General features: G+C 36.9%; 1 protein-coding gene across 3 annotated transcripts in view; it reads left to right on the top strand.

Moving 5' to 3' along the window:
- Nucleotides 1–19,401, top strand: part of HMCN1 (hemicentin 1) — a 538,929-nt gene that overhangs the window by 190,751 nt on the left and 328,777 nt on the right. For all 3 annotated transcript variants that reach the window (XM_019976773.2, XM_070768574.1, XM_070768576.1), the window contains exons 5-6: nucleotides 7,694–7,865; nucleotides 11,558–11,664. In XM_019976773.2, the coding sequence (XP_019832332.2) occupies nucleotides 7,694–7,865; nucleotides 11,558–11,664 (279 nt within the window). The remainder of the gene's footprint in view (nucleotides 1–7,693; nucleotides 7,866–11,557; nucleotides 11,665–19,401) is intronic.

The raw sequence follows: 19,401 nt of genomic DNA on the forward strand, positions 1-19,401 counted from the left end.
GGCTGAGCTCCCTGTGTTACATAGCAACTTCATACTAGCTATCTATTTTACATATGGCAGTATGTATATGTCAGTGCTACACTCTCAGTTCATCCCACACTCTTCATCCCCTGCTGTGTTCACAAGTCTTTTCTCTATGTCTGTGTCTCTATGTGTATCTTGCAAATAGTTTCATCAGTACCATTTTTCTAGATTCCATATATGTGTGTTAGTATATGATATTTGTCTCTTTCTTTCTGACTTATTTCATCTGTATAACAGGCTCTGGGTTCATCCACCTCACTTCAACTGATTCACATTTGTTCCTTTTAATGGCTGAGTAATATTCCATTGTACATAATATACCACACCTTTCCTTAACTGTTCATTTGTTGATGGACATCTAGGTTGCTGAGCCGTTGTGTACTGATGGACATCTAGTTTTCTGGGCCATTGTATATTAACATCTAAGTTTATTATGGCAGAATGATGTATTTCCTTGTTTGTGTAAGTCCATGGTGGGGGAGTCCATGTTGCTTCTCTTGTGGCTCAGCTGGTAAAGAATTTGCCTGTAATGTGGGATACCTGGGTTCGATCCCTGGGTTGGGAAGATCCCCTGGAGAAGGGAAAGGCTACCCACTCCAGTATTTTGGCGTGGAGAATTCCATGGACTGTATGGTCCATGGGGTTGCAAAGAGTCGGACACAATTGAGCGACTCTCATTTCATGGTGGGGGAGGGGCTGTGAGGGGGGCTTCAAGACTTTAAATTCCATTATGTTGCCAATCTGAGGCTTCCCCGGTGGTTCAGAGGTAAAGAATCTGCCTGCAGTGTAGAAGACGTGGGTTTGATCCCTGGATTGAGAAGATCCCCGGATTGAGAAGATCCCCTGGAGGACAGCACAGCTACCCACTGCAGTATTCTTGCCTGGAGAATACCATGGACAAAGGAGTCTGGCAGGCTACAGTCCATAGGGTTGTAAAGAATCAGACACAACAAATGAAAAGGCAACCTATTGAATGGGAGAAGTTAGAATAGTTGCATGTCATATGTTTGATGAGGGATTAACATTCAAAACATAAAGAACTCAATAGCAAAAACCTCCAAACAATCAGTTAAAAGTGAGCAAAGATATGAATAACTATTTTTTCAAATAGGACATTCAGATGGCCAACAAGTACATGAAAAGGTGTTCACTATCACTAATCATCGGGGAAATGCAAATCAAAATCACAACGAGATATCATATCACCTCATGCTGGTTAGAATGGCCATTACCAAAAAGACAAGAAATGACAGGTTGTTGGCAAGGATAAAAAGCAAAAGGAACGCTTGTGTACTGTTGGTGGGAATGTAAATTGGTACAACCACTATGGAAAAGAGTATGACTCTTCCCCTCCAAATTAAAAAAGATCTTGAAAAATGAAAGTGTTAATCGCTTAATTGTATCCGACCTTTTGTGACCCTGTGGACTGTAGCCCACCAGACTTCTCCATCCATGGAATTTTCCAGGCAAGGACGCTAGAATGGATTGCCATTCCCTTCTCCACAGAATCTTCCTGACCCAGAAATGGAACCTATGTCTCCTGTGTATCCTGCATTGCAGGCAGATTCTTTATTGTGTGAGCTACCAGGGAAAACCCCCAAATGATCTTATGATCAAGCAGTTCCACTTCTGGGTATTTATCTGAATAAAACCAAAGTATTAACTCAAAAAACATATTTACTTCATGTTCATTGCAGCACTGTTTACAATCGCCAAGATATGGAGTCGGCCTAAGTGCCCATCTATAAATGAATGAAGAAAATGTGGTGTATTTACATATACATATTGGGATATTATTCAGCCATAAAAAGAAGGCAATCTTGTCATGTTTGACAACACGGATGGACCTTGAGGGCATTATGTTAAGTGAAATAAGTCAGACAGAAAAAGACAAATACAGTATGATTTCTAAAACAAAAACAAAATAAAACTAAACCAGTAATATATAAAGAACGGAAGCTGGGGATTTGGTGGGGTGGGTGAAATGGGTTACAGGGGTTCAAAAGGTACAGACTTCTAGTTATAAAATCAATAAGTCCTGGGGATGTAATGTAGAGCCTATTAGCTATAGTTAATGTATTGTATATTTGGAAGTTCCTAAGAGAGCAAGTCCTAAAAGTTTCATCACAAGAGAAAAAAATGGCAACTATGTGTGGTGATATATGTTAGTTAGACCTATTGTGAGACTCATTTTGCAGTATATACACATATCGAATCATTATACTGTATACCTGAAATGAATTTAATGTTATATGTCAATCATATGCTGATTAAGAAAAAAAAATTCTTCCAAATTTTTTCTCAAATTCTGTCCTTGAAGATGTACACAAAGTTGATTTCACTTCTTTTCTACTTAATGCTATGTATCATGTTTCATAATACATAATAATGCATTTCATTTCCTTCCTGAGTAAAATAGAAATAGGAACTATTTTTAAGTATCAATTATTATGTAGGATGCAAAATATTTATACTAGGAGAGTATCTTCAAGGACTCAGGGGCTTTATAAAAAATAACTACTGCTCCAGAATCAGTATGGTTAGGTGTTTGAAAGGTACAAGAACTCACATATCAGTTTCCCTCATTTATAAAATAAAGGAGCTGGGTTAGGTGTTCTCAAAGGCCTTTTGAGATTTAAACTGCTAAAAATCATTAGAGACTATTTTTATGTTAAAACTTAATGCACAGTTAACGGTGCCTTAGTGGTTTGAAACACTAAACCAATGGTTTAGTAAAAATGTACTCATTCAAGGGATCTCACATTATTCTAGTTCACTTCTTTTTGTTGTTACAATTTAAGGTCCTTTCCAATCTCATAAGAACATTTCTCGTGGTTAGACAAAGTTTTTTTTTTTTTTTTTTCTTTTTCCTTATATGTGGCAACATTAGAGGTCAAAAACCTCACTTTCGGTGATTGTTTCGCTTGTAGGAATCTGCTTTTATTCACATGTTGGTGATATCTGTATTTTCTAATCAAGTGGGTTGCATCTGTCTTCAATTTTATTTTTTCCTATAATTGTATAAAACAGTGATTTGAGACTTGTGACGGAAGTCTGCACTGTATCTTTCCCAACCAGTAATATCATGATACATGGTAATCTCTTTGTGAAAGCTTCATAAATGTTGATGAATTGGAAACAGTATTAAGAATAAACCAAAAGCCCACTTATATTTCCTACCATTTAAACGCAGTTCCTGTATGAGAATGCAACTAAATCAGAAAGTTTTCCATTTTCACAGGAATGCCTAGAACTTAGTCCTTTTTAATCCATAACTAACAGACAATAGTATAATTTTCCAGTGATATATCATAACCTTTTTACATTTGATTCAAAGGACAGATGTATTTGAGGAGTCATGCAGAATACACTACACATTTAAAGAAAGGTGTATTAAGAATTGATTTCACTTTTACTTCTGCTCAACACTATTGCATTTCATTGTTGAACTTGATATACTATAATATCCTTATTTTCTAATTTTTTTCGTTCTTACATTGAGAATTATTTATGACCACATTTTGTGTCTTGTCCTTAAAACAAATGTTCTTTCCATTTATCTGATTTCTCTTGTCCTTGCCTTCTTTAGTCTCTAAATCAGACATGATTCTCAAAGTTATTTATCACCAGTAAAATTTATCAAGTGCCTTCTCAGAGAGTAAGTCAGTTCTCTGCATTCCTTTGAGTTAGGTAGCCATGTTCTATGTTGAAGACATAAAAATGTCAACACTCTGATTTTTAAAATATGTGTTCTATTTATGGTCAAATGTTAGCAATAATCAGTCTCTGGTTTCTATAACCATATGGACCGATTTGATTGGCAGAATGATTCATATCTTCCTGTTCATGCATGATAGATCACTCAGAACTCATTTTTCAAAATATGGCATTTGCTTCTTTAGGTAATGATATTGATACATACCTATCTCATATGTAAAATCCCAGGTGCTTTATACAGTTAACATCTGAGGAAATATATCATTTGATTTATGTGGTAATTTTTGTGCTCAGTTAGTTGATGATACCACTACAAGCTTTTCTTTGTAAAATACTTTTGTCAAAGTATTACTTCTCTGCTTAAAGCAGGAATTCCTTCAGAAACTTTTCATTTATGTCTTTAGGATAGAATCCGATTATCATAGCTTGACTTTGTGACCATACATACACTGCCCCTGACATAAGCTTCCAACCTCATATTCTGTTTCTCCCTTATCTGAAAACTTAACTGTAGCCAGGTAGATGCACTCATGTTCCCGACATACGAGTACTTCTGTCTCTGTATGTTTTTAAGAACTTCTCTTCTACCTGGAGTGACTTTGTGTCTGTTTTTCATTTACAGAAATCTTGTCTTTCAGGGATACATTTTTTCTCACTTTGCCCATGAAGTCATTATTGAAATTTTCAGTTAGGGGAAGGGAAGGGAATTCAGTTGGAGATGGAGGAAAACATTTGAATATCCACTATGTGGCAAGTACTATGATGGGCAGTTTACATACATTATTTCAACAAAGGCTTCCTGTTTTATGAATTCCTTTCTTTTATTTAAGAAGCTCAATTCAGTTGCTCAGTCATGTCCAACTCTTTGAGACCCCATGGACTGCAGCATGCCAGGCCTCCCTGTCCATCACCAACTCCCGGAGTTTGCTCAAACTCATGTCCATCAAGTTGATGATGACATCCAACCATCTCATCCTCTGGCGTCCCCTTCTCCCCCTGCCTTCAACCTTTCCCAGCATCAGGGTCTTTTCTAGTGAGTCCGTTCTTCACATCAGGTGGCCAAAGTACTGGAGCTTCAGCATCAGTCCTTCCAATGAATATTCAGGACTGATTTTCTTTAGGATTGACTGGTTTGATCTTGCAATCCAAGGGACTCTCAAGAGTCTTCTCTTACACCACAGTTCAAAAGCATCAATTCTTTGGTGCTCAGCTTTTTTTACGGTCTGGCTCTCACATCCATACATCACTACTGGAAAAACCATAGCTTTGACTATGTGGACCTTTGTTGGTCAAGTACTGTCTCTGCTTTTTAAAATACTGTCTAAGTTGGTCATAGCTTTTTTTCCAGAGAGCGTCTTTTAATTTTGTGGCTGCAGTCACCATCTGCATTGATTTTGGTGCCCAAGAAAATAAAGTCTCTCACTGTTTCCACTGTTTCCCCATCTATTTGCCATGAAGTGATGGGACCAGATGCCATGATCTTCATTTTTTGAATATTGAGTTTTAAGCAAACTTTTTCACTCTCCTCTTTCACTTTCATCAAGAAGTTCTTAGTTCCTCTTGTTTTTCTGCCACGAGAATGGCATCATCTGCATATCTGTGGTTATTGATATTTCTCCTGGAAATCTCGATTCCCCCTTGTGCTTCCTCTAGTCCAGCTTTTCCTTCCTTTGTGGTTCAGATGGTAAAGCGTCTGCCTGCAATGCAGGAGACCTGGGTTCGATTCCTGGGTTGGGATGATCCCCTGGAGAAGGAAATGGCAACTCACTCCAGTGTTCTTGTCTGGAAAATTCCATGGGTGGAGGAGCCTGGTGGGCTACAGTCCTTGGGGTCGCAAAGAGTTGAATATGACTGAGCAACTTCACTTTCATCAATTTCATTCATGTTCATCAATTTCATTCACTTCCATCAATTTCATTCACTTTCATCAATACTCAGTGCCCAGAAGAGTTCTTTGAACAGTGAACATTTATTTAATGAATAAACATAATTGCCTCACATTGTTAATTTTATGATAATGTCTTAGCCACTTTCCTCATCCTTGAGATCCAATAAAAAGGGGGGGATCCATTTTACAGAGATTGAAATTATGACACAATACTTGTTTGATTCATTGGTTTGTGACTACCGTTATTGAAATTTAAAAAATACTGTTGTTTGAGTAGCTTGGCTATAGCTTAATACCCAGTGCTATTCAGTGTTTAATGAGTAATTATGAGGGAAACTGTTCATGATGGAATACCGTCTTGAAGGATAAATGAACCAGAGGAAGATCTTAGGTGGATTAAAGCTTAGTATGATCTAGGAGTAATGGTGGTAAGTTCAGCTAAGCAGTACCTGTCCATACATGCCCTGTAAAATGAGGAATTGTATTTGCTGTTGTGGAGCATTTCTGTGGACTAGAAGGTTTCCTTCAAGAGCACACCACTTAAATTGGTTCTAACCTGAAGTATTTTTCCACTTCAAAAAACATAATGGTTATTTTTCCCATGATATTTTTGTATTTTTTATTTTATCATAAAAATGAATGTTTTGCTGGCATTGCAATTATTTTTTAATAATTAATATACTACAGTATATATTATTATAATGTATAGTATATAATTATAGTGTACTCTATTACAATAATTCAGTACTCAATATATTGAAATTGGATTTGATAATTTGCTAATTGTCTTTTATTAATTGAACTTTGAGAAACACTGAGAAAGAAAGAATAGAGGGAAAAAGAATCTCAGTATTGCCATTACCTTGTTTTCTGTAGATTCTTTTCATTTGTGTTGAGAAATGGAACTGTCTGTGGTACCTATGCATGTCATATCTTGCACAACTAGTTTTTGGACACTGTAATCTCATTTTGAATAGATTACTCCAAGATATAAAAATTGAAATTTGAGCATGGGTTAAACTAATATTTTTTTCTGAAACTGCTGTAATAAGTGGATGTAGAGAGAGTTACACTTTAAAAAAAAATACAGCAGTATGTAAATGTCAGTCCCAAGCTCTCAGTCTGTTCCCTGCCCTTTTCCCCCTGCCCCCAGGTAACCACACATTCATTCTCTAAGTATGTAAATATGTTTCTGTTTTATAAATAAGTCCATTTGTATCATTTTTTAGAGATTCCACATAGAAGCCATATCGTATGATGTTTGTCTTTCTTTGACTTACTTTACTTAGTATGATAATCTCCATGTCCGTCCATGTTGCTGCAAATGGTATTATTTCATTCTTTTTTATGGCTGTATTTTTACCACATCTTCTGTTGATGGATATTTTCATTGCTTCCTTGTCTTGACTATTGTAAATAATGGTGCGTTTCACATTGGGGTATGTCTATCCTTTCAAACCATGTTTTTCTCTGGCTATATACCCAGGAGTGGGATTGTTTTTAAGGAACTTCCATACTGTTCTCCATAGTGGCTGTACCAATTTACGTTCCCACCATCAGTGTAGGAGGGTTCCCTTTCTTCCACATCCACTCCAGCATTAATTGTTCATAGATTTTTTTTGGTGATGGCCATTTTGACTGGTGTGAGGTGATATCTCATTGTAGTTTTGATTTGTGTTTCTCAAATAATTAGCACTGTTGAGCATGTGCCTCTTTTCATGTGCCTCTCGGCCATCTGTATGTCTTCTTTGCAAAAATGTTTATTCAGGTATCCTGTGCATTTTCCAATTGGGTTATTGGGGTTTTTTTGTTTGTTTGTTTGTTTGTTTTTTTATTGAGCTGCATGAGCTGTTTGAAACTTTTGGAGACTAATCCTCGGGGAGTGCTTTTTACCTGTTCTGTGTGTTGAGAAAGTTTGTCTTGATTGTGATGGAAATAAGCCTCACACAGTACAGAAAGCGACCTCGTCATTTCATTAAGCAAATAGGCTACTGCTTCAGCAATTCGAGGTGGTGTAAAGCTGTAAATATTTTGATATCACTCACATTTCTCTTTTTCTTGTAGGTTTTAAAATGGGTGGAAGAAGCAGTACAGGCTTCCAAAGTTCACCTCTTATCAACAGACCATTTGGAACAGGCTGAAAATACTTGGAAAATTCCCTTTGATCCCAGTCTAAAAGAGGTTACTGTGTCTCTGAGTGGCCCTTCTCCAATGATTGAAATTCACAATCCTTTAGGTGAGCTATATGAAATATTCATATTAAAAATATTTAAAAATATAGAATATGAAAAAAATAGAAAAACCATGGAAGATAAAAGATTTTTAACAGACTTACTTGTTCAAATTAATGCTAACTTTATGAATAAATTCAACCAACTCAAAAATGACTGGAGAAGATGTTTAAAAATTAAAACTGAGTATTTTTAGTCATAAGTATCATTGAGTTAACATGAGATTCAAAAACTGAAACTCCTAATAATTTAAACAGATGGCATTTACTATCTTAATTGTAACTGAAGGATCCAAAAAAATATTTTAGATGAACCTGAAATATTTTCTTCATCTTTATATGAGGAAATACTTCACAGTAACTTATTCTGTAAAATTCAGTGTTTTGTCATTTTTAAGTGAATCATATGAAAAAAGTCCTTTATTACTAAAAAAGCTGTCTAATTTTTTACCATATCATTTTCTTGATAGATTTTAATTTTACAGGTTGTTCTTGTTCAGTCGCTAAGCTGTGTCCGACTCTTTGCAACCCCATGGACTGTAGTATACCGCCAGGCTTTCCTGTTCTTCACTATCTACCAGGGTTTGTTCAAACTCATGTTCATTGCCTCAGTGACACTATCCCAGTGATACTATCCAACCATCTCATTCTCTGTTGCCTCCTCCTCCTCCTGCTCTCAATCTTTCCCAATCAGGGTCTTTCCCAATGAGTTGGCTCTTCATATCAGGTGGCCAAAGGATAGGAGCTTCAGCGTCAGTCCTTCCCATGAATATTCAGGGTTGATTTCCTTTAGGATTGACTTTTTTGCCCACCTTGCATTCCAGTGGACTATCAAGAATCTTCTCCAGCACCACTATTTGAAAGCATGAGTTCTTTGGTGCTCAGCCTTTTTTATGGTCCAACTCTCACATCTGTGCATGTTTACTGGAGAAACCATAGCTTTGACTATACGTACCTTTGTCGTCAATGTGAAGTCTCTGCTTTTCAATGTGCTATGTAGGTTTGTCATAGCTTTCCTTCCAAGAAACAAGCGTCTTTTAATTTAATGGCTGTAGTCACTGTCCACAGTGATTTTGGAGCCCAAGAATATAAAATCTGTCACTACTTCCACTTTTCCCCCCTCTATTTGCCATGAAGTGGTGGGACCGGTTGCCATGATTTTAGTTTTTTGAATGTGAGTTTAAGCCGGCTTTTTTCATTCTTTCCTTCCACCCTCATCAAGAGACTCTTTAGCTCCTCTTTAGGAGACAGTCTCTCAGGAGACAAGTAAACTCTGGTAGTCCCATCTCTTTAAGAATTTTCCACAGTTTGTTGTAATCCACACAGTCAAAGGCTTTAGTGTAGTCAATGAAGCAGAAGTAGATGTTTTTCTGGAATTCCCTTGCTTTCTCTGTGATCCAATGAATGTTGGCAATTTGATCTGTTTCCACTGTCTGTTCTAAATCCAGCTTGTATGTATGAAAGTTCTCGGTTTATGTACTACGGAAGCCTAGCTTGAAAGATTTTGAGCATTATCTTGCTAGCATGTGAAATGAGCACAATTTTGCAGTAGTTAAACAGTCCATGGGATCGTGAAGAGTCAGGCACGACTGAGCGACTTCACTTTCCCTTTTCACTTTCATGCATTGGAGAAGGAAATGGCAACCCACTCCAGTGTTCCTGCCTGGAGAATCCCAGGGACGGGGGAGCCTGGTGGGCTGCCATCTATGGGGTCACACAGAGTTGGACACGACTGAAGCGACTTAGCAGCAGCAGCAGCAAACATTCTTTGGCATTGCCCTTCTTTGGGATTGCAATGAAAAGTGACCTTTTCCAGTCCTGTGGCCACTGCTGAGTTTTCCAAATTTGCTGGCATATTGAGTGCAACACTTTTACAGCATCATCTTTTAGGATTTGAAATAGCTCAGCTGGAATTCCATCATCTTCACTAGCTTTGTTTGTGGTAATGCTTCCTGAGGCCCATTTGACTTCACACTCCAGGATGTCTGGTTCTAAGTGAGTGATCACACCATCACGTTTATCCAGGTCATTAAAACCTTTTTTGTATAATTTTTCTGTGTATTCTTGCCACCTCATCTTAATCTCTGCTGCTTCGGTTAGGTCCTTACTGTTTCTGTCTTTTATCATGCCCGTCCTTGCATGAAATGTTCCCTTGTTATCTTCAGAAGCATATTGCACACCTTCTAACCTGGGAGGCTTGTCTTCCCGTGTCTTTTTGTCTTTTCATACTCTGTTGGGTTCTCGAGGCAAAAATACTGAAGTGGTTTATGATTCCTTCCTCCAGTGGACCATATTTTGTGGTAACTTTCCACTATGACCCTTCTTGGATCACAGCCTTGTCATGGCAAAGGGGCTTGTATAATTTTACAGGAGATGGTTGTTAAAAAAACATATTTATATTCTCATTAGAATGATGTTTTAATTTGTTCCTTTGATAATTGTATGATTCTCAGTTTGGGCTTAATTCCATCTCTGGTTGAATTTATAAGATTTAAGGTTGAATTGAATAGTAATCTTAAAAAATAAAAAGAAACCTAATTTTTCTGAATATTCGTGTTTAGGAAATTTTTTAACCAATGATGTTTGCACAATATTTTTATTCCTATTGTAGCTGAAGTATATGTTACATTTTTTAAAACCTGTATGAACATTTATAAATTGGGAAGGAATAACTACCTTTTTTACTTTATTTGAATCTTAGAAAATGACATACCTTAGAGAAAATAGGGTATGAAATTTACCTCAAAGGCTTCAATCATACTTAACAATCAAATTGAAATTTATGAGCAAGCAAAACCAATTTTTTTGAGACTGTTTGGTCTTGAAAATAGATTTATCTGTAGAAATGGATTTGTCTTTTTAAGTAGCATTCTTATAGTACCATATATCCTATCTACCCAGGAAAGATTTGTGTTGTTCATTATCTGTATCGAAAGTACCTGTAACCATTGCCTTAAGTTCTACTACTTTAAAAATTCATTGATATTGATATTTTAAAAGTCATTTGCAGCGATTATAAAACTTCTGATGCAAACATGGGATTCTTTTAATTGATTTGTTTACATAACTGCAGAAATAGTCCACACGAGAGCCAAGCCTGAAATGAATATGTAAACTATGGCTTAATTCCAAATTTGCTTTCCTTCCTAAGTTCCAACTGTCAGATACTGTATGTTGATCTCAGTTGGAGATGGTACGGTGTTACTGCATTATACTGTCTCCTCTAATTATTCCTTTGACAAGTAAAACCCTTCTTGTGCACTTCATGGAAACCTGAGGTTTTACACTTTATGCAAAGTTATGCCCAGGGCTCTTAATGTTAGCAATATCTTGAGTCATATTCAAAAAGACATTTATTCTAGTTTACTGTTTTTCCATCTATTAAGTCTAAATGTCTCTAGTGACTGTACATAACTTCTTTGTAGCCATAATAATCGTTACCTAGATTAACTTTGGAAATACGATTATCGTCTTCCATCTTACTCTGTTTTTAAGATCACATCAACATAGCAAATAGGAATCTGTTACTTCAATTACAGTGTTCAGAAATGCTAAAGTTGCGTATATTTTAGATATAAAATGATGTTTTGAGCTAGACGTGTAAATGTCCATCAGGTAATTTATACTGGAAATGTACACAGCTGATATACATAGCTGAAATAAAGATTATGTTTATAACCTCTATGTCTGTCTTTCAGGAAAGCTGATAAAAAAGGGATTTGGCCTGAATGAGCTATTAAATATTCATAACTCTGCCAAGGTGGTGAATGTTAAAGAGCCAGAGGCTGGAATATGGACAGTGAAGGTACTGTTATGTTACAGAGTCTATTTGTTGTTTTATTTTGATGTTGGCATGTTTTATAAAATATATATAATAGTTTATTTATATCTTCTCTAACGATCATGGAGAATGCTTTTGCTAAAAATCAATAGACATGTTGCATTCTTCGGAGTTGTCTTGATCATATGAATTGATAGTGTTTGGTTGTGATGACCTTGAAAGGGATCAGTACCACCATAAATAGACTTAAAATGCTCCAGGTAGTTTTCCTATCATCGAATCTGTAAATTATATTATTATATTATATATTATTATATATATATATTATATTATTATATATATTATATTAGCCACTGTCTGCCTCCAAAACAATCAGAGATGGAGCCAGTAGAGAATGGTGTTTAGGGACAAAGGCCCTAGTGTGGAACTGCCCTGGGTTTGAAAACACCACCCCTTAAAAGCTGCTAACCCCTTAGAACTATAGCTTCTCTTGATTTTCTTTCCACCTCTTTAATATAGGGTGGCAATAACAGTCCTTTCTTTCATAGAAGTGTTCTGAGAATTAAATGAAGATGATAAAATGAAGTATTTAACAAGTTCCTGTTACAAAATAAGCACTCAAACATTGCTGGTTATTGGTGTGTAGTAGACCTACATTCATTGTGTGCTTGAACGCAAAATTGTATTTGTATCTTAGAGTCACATTAAATAGTATATGTTCATACTAAGAAAGCATTGTATTTTGGCAATATGGAGGAAAGAACGTGTTTGCCTTCGAAATTCAGGATACCATAAATCTGAGATCTAGTCCTGCTGCAAATTATATGTGGGACCCTCCCTAGTAGATGCTGTGCATGGCTTGCCCATATTTCTCAGAAATTTCAGTGTGCTCTGGCCTACTTCCAACCGCAGGATCTGTATTTCTGTGTCTGAGAAGCTTTTTTTTTTCTCAAGATAGAACAGGAGAAGGCTGTTCAGCTAGAGAATTAAACCCTTCTAGAGCAGCTTTCAGCCCCTGCAGGAATAAGCTCCAGTTGTCCACAGGGAGAGCAGACTTAAAGACACACCTTATATGTGCTGCGTGTATTACTCTTCCTCTTCCATTAGAATCCCTTGTAACTCCCAAATAAACAGTTTACTCTGAAATACTGGAACAACTCAAATGAAGATTCCCCTTGCATCATTTACTCTTTCACCATCTCAGCTTCCTGACATGATAAAAAGAAAAGAAAATGAGATCAACTGGCTCCTTTGAAATTATATAGCTGCTGTGAAAGTACATGGAGGTGTTATACCATAGAAATTTTGCATGCCGGTTTTTTAAAAGAAATACTTAACTTTTATTCTTTAATTTTATAAAGTTAATTTTTATTGTAACTCCATTTAAGTCCTAGAATATCAGTGTTTCTTTTCCTCACAACTCTCAGTCTTATAAGGAAAGTAGTAATATGGATATTTTAACATGAATAATATGGAATAAGGGTTTAAGTAAAAAGGCTATGCGAAATAAAATTAGTAACTTTTATTGAATGGATCACAAATAGTCCCATCTGCCTGTGTTATCCCCCAGTTCCTTGCACAGAGTAGTTGCTCAGTCCTTCCTAAGTGCATCAGATAGTCAATAATCAAGTGTTTCACTGTAATATGGCCAAATTTGATATTACAGTTATTTTAACCAACTTGCCCCAAATATAACTAGATTGAGTCTGACTTTCTGTGACCACAGTGGAAAGGAGTATATGAAGTTCCGAGTCTCTGTATTGTCCAAACATTTTCATTTAAGCATGCTCTAAGTCAGCAGTCTTGAGCTAGCTGTTCACTAAGGTAGCTCACTTATCAAGTTCACTAAGATGATCCGTTCTTGCTCTCTAACCAGTGATGTTAAGTTGTCTGTTACTGACTTTGAGATGCATACAAGTGATACCATTCTTCTGTATAATTAGCAACTGATTGTGAAGTATTTGAACCCATTTGATAGGTGATTTGGATTGCTACCAGTGGTATTTCCTCTAATAAAACTCTTGCCTAGAAGGGGGATATTTTACATGTCTGATGTTTTTCCTTGTGCCTAACACGCCTATTGATCCAGTCATCCATTCAGTAAACCTTTACTGAGTGTCTGATTCTGGCCATGTTCCATGATACTTAATGGGCACTAAGTACATCTTAATTGATCATTAGAACAGAGAGTCACTGAGGATTAATCTGTGAGTGAGGAAGGAGATAAGATGATAGGAACACTGTTTAGACAAGTCTCTAAACCTGGCCTCCTGTAATTAAGAACACAATAGAAAGACACAATATCTATTATCACAGTATTTTAAATTCATATCTAATCATCATCAAAGAAGCTTCTGGTCCTGTTGTTACACAATATCTGGTGTACAATTAGTGATATCTAAACAAAGGATGAGAATTACAATGCAAGTAAAGATAATGAACTTATTTCGCTCCTGAATGAAATACCAAAATAATGTATCAGGTTGGCATAAAGGCAATTGAGCTGAATCTACTGACATAAATATTGCTGCTGACTTTGGATCTCCCTTTTGGATGGCTAGTGAAGGATAGCATTTTACATGTGTGTTTTCTTAAGAGGAGAAATGTCTGAGATTAGACAGCACATCCCCAGTGCCATCTCTCATGCGCTCTGCTATCTGGAAAGTGTCTGCTCTATCAGTGGAATTACTAACAGCTTTTTTGAATGTTTTGCATAACAGTTTTAATCTTATGTGTAGAACACAGCCCATCTCTTATTTGACCTTAGCATGGTATTCAAGGAGCACCAAATTGAGCCTCAACCAGTCTTTTTGGTTATCTTCCACCACGTGCCTTTCTACTCTAATCAAATATACTTTTGCAATGTCTCTCATCTTCTCTTACCACATTCTCTTGGTCTGTGCTTTCTCTCAAGCTGTTGCTTCTTTCTAGAATATTCTTTTCTTATTTTATGTCTGATTCATAACTCCCAATAATGCTCAGCTCAAATGGTAACACTTGTATCAAGACTTTTCTCATTCAGAATATACTCTTTTCCCTCTGGCTTTCTATTGCAATTTTTTGGCACCTCCCTTTGCATAATTTTTCCCCATTATGTCATATTTATTTCTGTACAGGTTTTGGCTTCCAGTTTTGCTGTAGACCAGACTTTGTCACAAGTATATGCCTTAGTGCCTGGGAAAGAACTATATAAATATTCCTGAATAAGAATGAATTCACTTATTCTGATGATATCCAGGGAAGCAGGCTTTGGTTTAGTTTGGATCACAGTTGATGTACTGGCACAAAACACTTTATTATGCCCATGATTTGACTATGACAATGGCGATTGCTTTTCTTCTGTGGTTTCCCAATGAAACCCTGGTGATTACTTTTCTGTGGTTTATTCGAACACTTTAATTGAACAGAGACAATGAGTCAACTCATCAGTATACTTCATATAAGTAACCTGGATGTTTTAGGTTGCCTCTGATGCAGGTGAAAACTTGCCAGAAAGAAGTAACTGAAATGGACCCCAAGTTATTATTACAAACAAAAGAGACAGTTGTTTGAGGCCTTTAAATTTGTATCTGTAGGGAAGCTAGAAATCCTGGGTCTCATTTCTGAGAAGAAGTGTAAATTTTCCATTAAGACAGCTTAATTATACCTAGGCTATTTGAACATAACCACATAAACTCTCAGGCCAGATTGTGTGCTGCGCTCTTTAAGGGAAACTTTGTTGCAAAGACATTAAATAATTGTCAGTACCCATTATGTTTAGAGACTCTTGCTATTAGTCTAGGATTATCAGTTTGATCATGGGATGTAGCACATCCCCTGAGGTGTTTCCATTAAGTAAATTTGGATAAACTGTCCTTAGATCATCTCCCAAGTAGAGAAGGGAGTGTACCCAACCACATGATTATATTGAGATTCTGAGACTAGCAGAAATATTTCTGGTTGTAGATAGTTACTTTGGTTGCCAGAACCTACTAATGCATTTTCTACAGGATAAGGATAGTTTTAGAAATGCATAAATGGCATAAACTTGTTATGGAATTACAATAAACCTCAAGTCTAACAAAGGACCACACAAGTAGCATATTACACTGGCCTCCAGTTATTCCCACCTGGTACCTCTTTTAAATAAGCAGTCAGACTACACCAGGTGTATTATTTAAAGGGATTAGCTATGGCATTAATTCAGTGTTTAGGGTCAATGGAATCCTCTATAGTAGATTTTTTTTCCTGGAATATTCCCCAGTTATATTTGTCTGCCAATATCACATTGTCAATCAAATGGAATATTTCCTTTAAAAAAATATATGTACACTTTTATTTATATTTAAATGGGTATGTGTGGGTGTGTATATGTGAATATATACAGAATTTACATTTCTTTCCTTGTATTACATTTTTTAAAACAAACAATGACTAGTAAAATGATAGTATTTAAATCTAGCTGGCTTCATTGTATCTTTTTGACTGGCAGAAATCCTACCCCATGTTAGCTTCCCAATAAATATTTGATTAAAAGTATAGTATTCTTTACTTTGTAAAGGATGGTATGTTATATAAGAGCAAATGCTTTGAAAATAGATGGACATATATTTTAATTTAAGATATAGTACTTAAAATATTTTTGACCTTGAAAAAATTACCTAAACCTACCCAAGTCTGAGAAAAATAGGGGAAAATAATACCTACTTAATATTGTCATGATTTAATTAGATGTTGGTACATATTTAAACAGTTTCTGACACATGAGTGGTAAAACTAAATTAGTTCTTCTCCAGACTGTGTATAAATAGTAAACTGTATCTCTGCTGCTGCTGCTAAGTCACTTCAGTCGTGTCTGACTCTGTGCGACCCCATAGATGGCAGCCCACCAGGCTCCCCCATCTGTGTCTATGCTGCTGCTACTGCTGCTAAGTCGCTTCAGTCGTGTCCGACTCTGAGCGACCCCATGGACTGCAGCCTACCAGACTCCTCCGTCCATGGGATTTTCCAGGCAGAAGTACTGGAGTGGGGTGCCATTTCTTATCAATTCTAGATAGACATCAAGGCTTTATTTACTTTGACTTATTTATTATTTTATAAAACATTGAAACTCCTTAGGAGAGAGAAATTAAAGCCAACTCTAGCAATCATATTTTAATTCATGTATAACATGGCAGACTTCACATTTAGTACCAGGATGTGCTCTCCCTGGCTTAATACAAGTTCATTCCTCACTAGTGTCACATGTTCTGTGAGGGTTGATGGGCTGCTGTGCTTCATATGCTCAGGAAGCCAAGCTGATGGAGGCACTGACATATTTAGAACATTGTTGCTGTTCAGTCGCCAAGTCGTGTCTGAGTCTTTGCGACCCCATGGACTGCAGCACGCCAGGCCTCTGTGTCCCTCGCCATCTGCCGAAGTTTGCCCAAGTTCATGTCCATTGAATTGGTGACACCATCCAACCATCTCATCCTCTGTCGCTCTCTTCTCCTTTTGCCTTTAATCTTTCCCAACATGTGGCCTCTTTTTAGTGGAGGAAAAGACTGGAGAATGTGCATAGAAAAAGGAAGGGATTGTATCACTTCTAGGATGTGATAGGTATTTTTGTGAGTGACAGATACACTTCATTTCCTTGGTAAGCCATTTGCCAGAACTGTTATCATGGCCTAATGGTTTTCTGGAGCTGGTTCATAAATGGTTCATGGAGAGTCAGTTATGTGCTTTCTCTTCCCAACTCAGTGACATCCTGTTGGGAGCTTGAAATCAGCCACTTGGTAGTGTTTACATCACAGAATTTGGCAAATGTCCCAAATTAGGGCTTTTTTTTTTTTTCAGAGAGAAGTTTCCCAACACTCTACTAACCTGACTCTTCCTAAGTTGAGAGTGCATTTAGAAATTTAGAATGGCAAATGAATAGATGGGGATATTGTTTTCTATCCTATAGGGTCCAAATCAACCCAGAGATTATGTCATCCTAGAATATTACGCATTGACTTAGAGTATTGAACTTGGAGTAACTGCCATTTAACTTGCTGTATAAACCTAGGCAAGTAATTAGTTCTTTGAGCCCCAATTTCTTTTTGGTGCTTAATGAGATATTGTGTGAACATACTTAGCCTAATGTATCTAGAAAAATTCAATGAATTCTTGATGACTCTGACATCAGTTGGTCCTAGGGAAATCTAAGGGAAACTGCCAACGTTAAGTGTTTGTTGGCCTTATTATTAATGGTATTAATAAATTAATTTCATGTATTAAGTACCTATTGAATAGTATTTTATAGGTGATATATTTGATATAATTCTTGCCTTCAAGGGCTTTCTATGTAGAGGAGACTTTCAATATTTAATAGATATCTAGCCTTAAAAATAGATTCATCTGCAATATAGTTGATCAGGAAGATACCGGAAGAGCAACTCATTTTCCCTGGAGCTCTCCATGGTGCTTGCTCCATGGTCCTTCAGCCTGCTCTGCTCCTTCATTTCTTAAAGACTCACTCTCAGTTCAGAAGCCTGCACTCTGGTCCACTCTGCTGCTGCTTCTCTCTCACTCTTTTATGTGGCTGCCTATTTATAACTAGAGAATGCCAGGACGTATCTAGTCTAACCTCATCTTTGCCTCAACTCAGCTTACACTACAGCAGCCTCTGTATTCCTGACTCAGACCCTTCTGCAACTTGACCAACTTGACATTGTAACTCAGGGCAGTAATGTAACACATTATAAACCTTTATAAATAACATGAAGAAGTGTATTGTTTAAAATGTGAATTTCAGGCTAATACAAACCCAGTCCAGTGTCTGTCTAGAACATTTCCTGTTACTCTTGGAACCACTGTGAGCCTCCTTAATTTCCCTGTTCTGAGCTACAGGAACCATGAGGTGAGGATGCCTCTGTGCTTAAGTGATACTTCTAGATACTCTGTGGTGGAGAGATGCTTTTTGGAGCCAAATTCTCACTTTATTACAGCACATAGTTTAAAGCTACATGATATAAAGATCAAATAGAAAAACATCAAAGCAGTGGTTTTTGTCATACTAATTTAATTATGTATGTAGAAAAATGGTCCTAAGGTAGCTAAAATAATTCAGAAGGGAAGAGAGGAGTAAGAAATATGCAGCTGGACTTCACCTCTATTTAACTTAGTCATAGATTAGCTAAATTAGCTAAATTTTCTTTGCCCCTCTAAGACTTTCTTATCTTTTAATTCTCCTCCAACCCCACTCTGTCCATAACACATTAGAACCCAAAGCCTTTCCCCAATGCTTCTGGGGTTTCCTGAAGATTTACTTTGTTTTGGTCTCCTTGCCTCTGATTATCTGTGTGTTGATTCTAATCTTTTATGCCTCCATGTTGGGTAAACCTCAGTCCTTCAAAAATTTCAGGGAATCCAGTAACAAGACCATTTTGTAAATATAGTAAATTTGACTATAGATTTGGGGTTTATCTTGAAGTAACTTGTTTCCTTTTGCCTCTCTCCTTGCCCTCCATTCTTCTTTTCTCTATTTTGTTTCTGCTTCTCTCCTGTGAATAGTCTCAGGAATTCCGTATAGATATTCACTTAGCTGTGTCTGACTCTTTGCAACCCCATGGACACTAGGTTCTTCTCTCCATGGAATTTCCCAGGCCTGAATACTGGAGTGGGTTGCTACTCCCTTCTCCAGGGGATCTTCCCAACCCAGGGGATCAAACCCAGGTCTCCTGCATTGCAGGTGGATTCTTTACTGGCTGAGCCACCAGGGAAGCGAAACTCCATATTACTCTCCTGTTATGTAGAGCAGTT

The sequence above is a fragment of the Bos indicus genome, chromosome 16, assembly GCF_029378745.1.
Source record: "Bos indicus isolate NIAB-ARS_2022 breed Sahiwal x Tharparkar chromosome 16, NIAB-ARS_B.indTharparkar_mat_pri_1.0, whole genome shotgun sequence".
NCBI classification, from domain to species: Eukaryota; Metazoa; Chordata; class Mammalia; order Artiodactyla; family Bovidae; genus Bos; species Bos indicus.